Here is an 8,577-nt window from a genome sequence, read left to right as displayed (position 1 = left end):
AAAAAAAAAAAAAAAAAAATATATATATATATATATATATATATATAAAAATACAAAGGATCTATAATAACCAAAATAATCGACAAAGAACAAAGTTGTTAGAGGTTTGAACAATCTAATTTTGACTTACTAACAAGCAATAGTTAGCAATACAATATGGTGTTGGGGTTAGTATATACAAATTAATAGAACAAAAAAGATTCAAGTTCTAGAAATAAACCCACACATGTGTAGTTAGTTCATTTTTACTCCAGGTGCTAAAAGTCAACACACTAGTAAATTTTTTAAAAATAATGCTGGACCAGACTTGTAAGTCCACCACTTTGGGAAGCCAAGGCAAATGGATTGCCTGAGCCCGTGCATTCGAGACACCAGCCCAAGCAATTTGGAGAGACCTTGTCTCTACAATAAATCAAAAATTAGCCAAGCATGGTAGCGTACACCTGTAGTTTCAGCTACTTGGAAGGCTGAGGCAGAAGGATCTCCTGAGCTCAGCAGGTCAATGCTGGGGTGGCTGTGAGTGTGCCACTCCACTCCAGCCTGGGCAAAAGAGTGAGACTCCAACTCAAAATAAATAAATAAATAATGCTGGAAAAACTGGACAACTATAAGAAGAAAAAAAAATCTCAACCATTATCTCATATCATACATAAAAAATTAATTTGAAATAGGCGTAGTGGCTCATACCTGTAATCCCAGCACTTTGGGAGGCAAAGGTGAGAGGATTCTCTGAGCCAGGGGTTCAAGACTAGCCTGGGAAACTGGGCAAGACTTCATCTCTACAATAGGTAAAAAATTAGCAGGGCATGGTAGCATGCACCTGTAGTTACAACTACTTGGAAGGCTGAGGTGGAAGGATTGCCTGAGCCCAGCAGGTTGAGGTTGCGTGGGCCATGAGCATGTCACTGCATGATAGAGTGAGATTCCAAATTTAAAAAAATATATATATATAATTTGAAATGTATCATACACCTAAACATAAAAGCTAATATCATAAAGTTTCTTAATGAAAACACAGGAAAATATCACAATATCCTTGAAGTAAAGAAAGACTTCTTGGACAGGACACAAAAAGTACTAATCTTAAAAGAAGCACTTGCTGATTAAAAGACATAATTAAAAAATGAATAAGCTGGGTATTGTGGCTCACATATGCAGTCTCAGCATTTTGGAAGTCCAAAGCGAGAGAACTGCTTGAGCCCAGAAATTAGAGATCAACCTTGGCAATATAGTGAGAGCTCATCTCTATAAAAAATTTAGGCCAGGTGTGGTGGTTAACACCTGTAATCCCAGCACTTTGGGAAGCGGAGGCAAGAGGATTGCCTGAGTCCACAGATTCAAGACCAGCATGGGCAACATGGTGAGACCTCATCTCTACAATAAAAGTCAAAAAATTAGCTAGGCATGGTGGCACACACCTGTACTTCCAGCTACTTGGAAGGCTGAGGTGGAAGGCTCACCTGAGCCCAGCAATGAGCATGCCACTGTACTCCAGCCTGGGTGAGAGAGTGAGACTCCAACTCAAAAAATTAAAAAAAAAAAATTGCCAGGCATGGTGGCACACACCTGCAGTCCCAGCCACTTGGGAGGATGAAGTGGAAGGATTGCCTGAGCCCAGGAGGTCAAGGCTGTGGTGAACTGTGATCATGCCACTGTATTCAAGTCTGGGTGACAGAGTAAGACCTCAACTCAAAAAGAAAATAAATAAACAAGCCACACCCTAAATAAAAAATTCACATATAAGACGAAAGACTCTTATTTAGAATATACTGAAAACTTCAGGCAAAATATTTATTTTTCCTTTTTTTGAGTCAGGCTCTCATTCTGTCATCCAGGTTGGAGTGCAGTGGCATGCTTATGGCTCACCACAAACTCAAATTCCTGGGCTCAAGTGACCTTCCTGCCTCAGACCCCAAGTAGCTGAGACTACAGGAATGATCACCTCACCCAGCTAATTTTTCTATTTTTTGTAGAGATGAGGTCATGCTTTGTTGCCCAGGTTGGTCTTGAACTCCTGGCCTTAAGCAATCCTCCCAACTCCTAAAATGCTGGGATTACAGGTGTGAGCCATGGTAGCTAGCTATCATTAAAATCCAGTTTTTAAAAATAGGCAAAAGCCTTGAACAAACATTTTGCAAAAGAAGATGTATAATGACCAATAAATACATGAAAAGGTTCTCAATACCATTACTCATCAGGGAAGTGCAAGAATGTAGATCAAATAGAACTCTTATGCAATTCTGATATAAAAATAAAATGGTAGCCAGGTGCAGTGGCTCACACCTGTAATCCCAGTACTTTGGGAGGGTGAGGCAAGAGGATTGAGCAACTTAGACTAGTGGGGCATGGTGGTATGTGCTTGTGGTTCCAGCTACTTGGAAGGATTGCCTGAGCCCAGCAGGTCAAGGTTGCGGAGGCTGTGAGCATGCCACTGCACTCCAGCCTGTGACAGTGAGACTTCAACTCAAAGAAATATATATAAAATGATACAATCACTTTATATAACATTTTGGCAGTATCTTCTAAAAAATTTAATATATAGGCTGGGCACAGTAGCTCATGCCTATAATCCCAGTACTTTGGGAGGCTGAGAAGATTGCCTGAGCCCACAGGTTCGAGATCAGCCTGAGCAACTTGGTGAGACCTCATCTTTACAATAAATTTAAAAAATTAGCTGGGCATGGTAGCACGTGCCTGTAGTTCTAGCTACTTGGAAGGATGAGGCAGAAGGAACACCTGACCCCAGCAGGTTGAGGCTGTGGTGGCCATGAGCATGCCACTGTACTCCAGCCTGGGCACAGAGTGAGATTCCCACTCAAAAATTACAAAAAAAAAAAAAAAAACAGCCGGGCTTGGTGGCTCAGCCTGTAATCCCGCGCCTTGGGAGGCTGAAGTGAGTGGATTGCCTGAGCCCGCGGGTTCGAGACCCACCTGGGCAACTTGGTGAGACCTCATCACTACAATAAATCAAAAAATTAGCCGGGCATGGTAGCATGCGCCTGTAATTCCAGCTACTTGGAAGGCTGAGGCAGAAGGATCGCCAGAGCCCCAGCATGTCGAGGCTGCGGTGGCCGGGAGCGGCCACTGCACTCCAGTCTGGGCGACAGAGTGAGATTCCAACTCAAAAAAAAAAAAAAAAAAAAAAAATTAAATATATACCTACCATATGACCCAGCCATTTTACTATTCAAGAGAAATGAAAGAGTTATGCCCACATAAAGATCTGCACACAAATGTTCATAACAGCTTTATCTGTAATAATCTCAAAATGGAAACTAGCCAAATGTCCACCAACATCTGAATTGATAAACAAATTGTGATATATCCACATAAAAGAATACTACTTAACAATAAAAAGGAATGAACTATTAAAATAGCTAACTTACATAAATGCCAAAATAATTATGCCAAATGAAAAAAAGCCAGGTCAATATATGTGTGTATATATATACATACACACACATACACATACACACAAACACTGTATGACTCCATTTATATAAAATTCTAGGAAATGCAAACTAATCTATAGAGATAGTAGCAAGCAGCTCATTGGTTCCCTGGGGACAACAGCACAGTAGTGGAGACAGGGTAAGAATCAGAAAAGGACATAAGGAAACTTAGAAGTGATGGCTATGTTTATTTTATATTGATTGTGTTGATGATTTCATGGGTGTGCTTAAATGCCTCCTATATTGATCAAATGTGCACTTTAAGCATGTGCAGTTCATTCTGTCAATTATACCTCAAAAAAGTTGTTAAGCATTAGCTGGGTGTGATGGCTCACGCCTGTTATCTCAGCACTTTGGGAGGCAGAGGCAAGAGGACTGCCTGAGCCCGGGGTTCGAGACCAGCCTGGGCAACATGGAGACATCTCATCTCTATTAAAAAAAAAAAAATTAGCCAGTCATGGTGGCACACGCCTGTGGTTCCAGCTACACAGAAGGATGAAATGGAAGGATTGCCTGAGCCCAACATGTCGAGGCTGTGGTGGCTGTGAGCATGGCACCACAGTTCAGCCTGGGTGACAGTGAAATGTTGACTCAAAAAAAAAAGCATTAAAATATTTGGCCGGGGCAGCAGACAGGAGACACTCTTGCTGCTGTCCTGCCCATTGTGCCTTTTACATTGTTATCTTCTCATAACAAATCTACCTTTCTTAATCCAAATAAAAAACAACAACAACAACATTTGGCCAGGCGCAGTGGCTGACACCTATAATCCCAGCACTTTGGGAGGCCGAGGCAAGAGGACTACCTAAGCCTGCGGGACAATCTTGGGCAACATGGTAAGACCTCGTCTCTACAGTAAATCAAAAAATTAGCTGGGTGTGGTAGTGCACACCTGTAGTTCCAGCTACTTGGAAGGCTGAGGCAGAAGGATCACCTGAGCCTTGCAGTTCGTGGCTGCGGTGGCCAGGAGCATGCCACTGCACTCCTGCCTGGGCGACAGAGTGAGACTCCAACTCAAAAGAAAGAAAGAAAGAAAGAAAAAGATCCAAAAGAATATGAACCCGGAAATAAACAATGTTGAGTGATCTCTAGGTGGTGGGAGTGTGACATTTTTAGTCTATTTTGCTGGTCTCAATTTTCCACAATGTATATGTATCACTTTTGTTATAATAAAGTTTGGTTCATTCTTATGCTTTTAGAAGAAATGTAAACATAAGTCATAAAGCTGGAGAGCTATACTCAAAAACTTCTAATTTGAAAATCCTTTATATCAAATTATTAACAGCATGGGATACTAAATATAAAGACCATAGGAGAGATATAGCTCTTCACGTTGAACCTCAATAACTTAAAAGCATCATATTTTTCGTAAGGCAACTACTTAAAAAAAAACAGAAGAAAGTACATAAGAAATGTGTCATTTAAAAAGTCTTAATCATGCTAAGTGCTATGGGAGAAATAAGTGCTATGGAGAAGGAGAATGTCCAACATATAAAAAATAAATTAGCTGGTTGCAGTGGCTTATGCCTGTAATTCCAGCATTTTGGGAGACGGAGATGAGAGGATTGCCTTAGTTCAAGGGTTCGAGACCAGCCTGGGCAATTTGGCAAGGCCTCATCTCTACAATAAATCAGGAAAAATTAGCTGGGTGTAGTGGTAGTGGCACACACCTGTAGTTCCAGCTACAGGGAAGACTGAGGTGGAAGGAAAGTGGGTCAAGGCTGCAATAGCTGTGATTGTGCCACTGCACTCCAGCTGGGACAACAGTGAGATTCCAACTAAAAAAAAAAGGGGGAGGTGGGGCTCAGTGGCTCAGCCTGTAATCCCAGCACTTTGGGAGGCTGAGGTGAGTGGATTGCCTGAGCCCGCAGGTTCGAGACCCACCCAGGCAAGTTGGTGAAACCTCATCTCTACAATAAATCAAAAATTAGCCAGGCATGGTAGTGCGCGCCTATGGTTCTGGCTACTTGAAAGCTAAGGTGGAAGGATCGCCGGAGCCCAGCAGGTCGAGGCTGCGGTGGCCGGAAGCATACCACTGCACTCCAGTCTGGGCAACAGAGTGAGACTCCAATTCAGAAAAAAAAAGGAATAAATTTATGACACTGAACTATGCTAGGAAAATTTTATCACATGTCTAAATGAGCCCTCCATTTCAAAGAAGTCTCATTCCCTACTCTTCTTCACTTGCTGTTAAAGCACTGAGGGTCCCTTTATGACCAAAGAGAGAAAATGTTTATTAACTCAAAGCATATTGTCAAAGATTTAATAATGTTCTTATCTATTAAGTGATTACTACCTATCTCTCACTTAATAGTGATATATCTGATGCCTCCTCCTTTTCAAGAAGATATGTTATCAAAATTTTTTTTTTTTTTGAGTTGGAGTCTCACTCTGTCACCCAGACTGGAGTGCAGTGGCCGCTCCCGGCCACCGCAGCCTCGACCTGCTGGGCTCCGGCGATCCTTCCGCCTCAGCCTTCCAAGTAGCTGGAACTATAGGCACGCGCTACCACGCCCGGCTCATTTTGATTTATTGTAGAGATAAGGTCTCGTCAAGTTGCCCCGGCAGGTCTCGAACCTGCGGGCTCAGGCAATCCACTCACCTCAGCCTCCCAAAGTGCTGGGATTACAGGCTCAGTCACTGAGCCCCACTACTGTGTCATCAAATTTAAATAAAAGAAGAAAGAGCCAGGCATGGTGCCTCACCTCTATAATCCTAGTACTTTGGGAGGCCAAAGTGGGAGGATCACTTGAGGCTAGGAATTCAAGACCAGCCTGGGCAACATGATGAGACCTCTGTCTCTACAAAAAAATATATTTTTAATTAGCTGGACATGGTGTTGCACGATTTTGCGCCTAGCTACTCAGGAGGCTATGGTAGGAGGATCATTTGTGCCCAGGAGTTCGATGTTACAGCAAGCTATGATCATGCCACTGCACTCCAGCCTGGGTGACAAAGCAAGACCTTATCTCTACAGAAAAAAAAAAAAGAGGAAAGAAGTGGTAAAGATGTGACTAAGTATGCCAGTGTTGTATATTTGAAAAAACAGAGTTATGGCCAGGTGCAGTGGCTCATGTCTATAATCCCAGTGATTTGGGAGGCCAAGGCAGGAGGATTGCTTGAGTCCAAGAGTTCAAGACCAGCCTGGGCAACATAGTGAGATCTCATCTCTAAAAATAAAAAATTAAGATAAAAAAATTAAAAATAATTCAGGATTTTGAGTCAGAAAGACCTGGCTTGAATTCTGAATATTAAAAAGAGAGAGAGAGAGTTATAAGCCTGGCATATTAATTTCCAATTGCTACATGATAAATGATCACAAATGTAGTAGCTTGAAACAACACAAATTTATTATCTCACAAAGGCCAGCAGAGTATGACTGGATTTTCTGCTCACAGTCTCCCTAGGCATCAGCCAGGGCTATGGTAGTCATTGAGGGCTTGCAGTCTTACAAGCTTCCTGGCTGTTAGCAGAATTCATTTCCTCCTTGCTTTATGCAAACAACAGTGAAGTAATCCTCCTCCCCTTCTATATACGCTGGTGGAAATGGTCTATTTAAGGGCTCACATGATTAGATCAGGCCCACAGGGTAATGTTCCTACCTTAATGTCAACGGTGCTATAGAACATATAATAATCACAGGAATGATATACTCACTGGCTCTGGAATTAGGGTGGGGACTTGGGGGGCGGGTATTTTCAGAACTCACTACCACAGCCATAAAAAACTGTAAAAATCAGTTAAAAACATCTTTCTTACCTGTTAATAATGAACCATGCAACAGTAAGCATTCCTGCTAGCCAGGTTCCACTCATAAGCCAACTTGTAACAAATAAAGCAGTAACATATATCCCTTGCAATCCAAAAACAATGCCAATATAGAAATATACTGGCTCAATAATCTCCTATGTGGAAAAAAGAGAGAGTGCAAGATAATATGATAGTTATTTAATATAACATTAAATAATCTCATATTTATGTGAGAAAGTAAATATTAGGGTCAAAAGAAAAATACATACATTGCTACCAGTTACTTGATATAAAACACTGGCGATAAGTTCTGGATACAGAGACATTTGCTGCACCGCATTTATAGTCCTCAGAGATACAGTTTTGTTATTATGTGTCAGTTCGTAAACACCTAAAGGAAGATTTTTCTCCAGATTATTTATTTTGCTTTTACAATAATTAACAGTGTCATTCATTAGTCATTAAATATTTGATATTATCAAGAAAGATCCCAAAAAAATAATGCTCCATGCCCCATTTCTCCAATTTTTAAAAATTAAGTACAGTAAAGAGAAATACCTATATTCTGAGACAAATCTCCATATTCAAAGCTTCCAATATAGCAGAATAGAGGTTATTAGAGGCTGGGAAGGATGGGGGAGAGGGAAGATAGGGAGAGGTTGGTTAACAGATATAAAATTACAACCAGGAAGGAGTACTAAGTTCTGGTGTTCTATAGCACTATAAGGTAAATATGGCTAACAACAATTTAATGTATATTTTCAAAAAGCTGAGAGAGGATTTTGAATGTTTATAACACAAAGAAATGATAGATATGCTAACTCTGATTTAATCACTACATATTGTATACCATATCAAAATATCACTCCCATAAATGTATACCATTATTACATGTCAACTAAAAACAAAAGGGAAAAGAGGTTCCAGGATAGAAGAACAATGTTTTATTTTAGAAAATGATTACAAAAATACGACTGTGATTGTCATACCTCTTTCAAATGAAGGTGCCTTTAGCATGTCTTTATAATAGGAATAATAAATAGCACTGTCGCCCTGAAACGTGATTTCCCGTTCAAGCTCCTTAAAGAAAATAAAGTAATAAGAAGAAAATAAAATGATAATTTAAAATTTTAAATTTCAGCTCCAATCTTCTGTCTCCCTCCTCACTTTCAAAGGGCATGTTAATAATATTTATCCTTTTATTCAAATATTTTTTCAAATTTTCTTTAATTACTAGTGGTCATATTTGGTATTTGGACTTTTTAGTAATCTGGCAATCATTTTAAGGTTTAAAATGGATTGTAGCCGGGCTTGGTGGCTCAGCCTGTAATCCCGCGCCTTTGGGAGGCTGAGGTGAGTGGATTGCCTGAGCCCA

General features: G+C 40.6%; 1 protein-coding gene across 2 annotated transcripts in view; it reads right to left on the bottom strand.

The window, feature by feature from the left end:
- The window catches only part of DPY19L4 (dpy-19 like 4 (C. elegans)), an 81,244-nt gene that overhangs the window by 51,354 nt on the left and 21,313 nt on the right, over nt 1–8,577 (bottom strand). For both annotated transcript variants that reach the window (XM_021718114.1, XM_008069164.2), the window contains 3 exons: nt 8,192–8,282; nt 7,472–7,593; nt 7,212–7,357 (listed from right to left, as the gene is read on the bottom strand). In XM_021718114.1, the coding sequence (XP_021573789.1) occupies nt 7,212–7,357; nt 7,472–7,593; nt 8,192–8,282 (359 nt within the window). The remainder of the gene's footprint in view (nt 1–7,211; nt 7,358–7,471; nt 7,594–8,191; nt 8,283–8,577) is intronic.

The sequence above is a fragment of the Carlito syrichta genome, unplaced genomic scaffold (genome assembly GCF_000164805.1).
Source record: "Carlito syrichta isolate Samal-C Ts95f unplaced genomic scaffold, Tarsius_syrichta-2.0.1 Scaffold311834, whole genome shotgun sequence".
Lineage (NCBI taxonomy): Eukaryota > Metazoa > Chordata > Mammalia > Primates > Tarsiidae > Carlito > Carlito syrichta.
The sequence above is the reverse complement of the archived record's forward strand: the minus strand, read 5'-3'. Positions and strand labels throughout refer to the sequence as shown.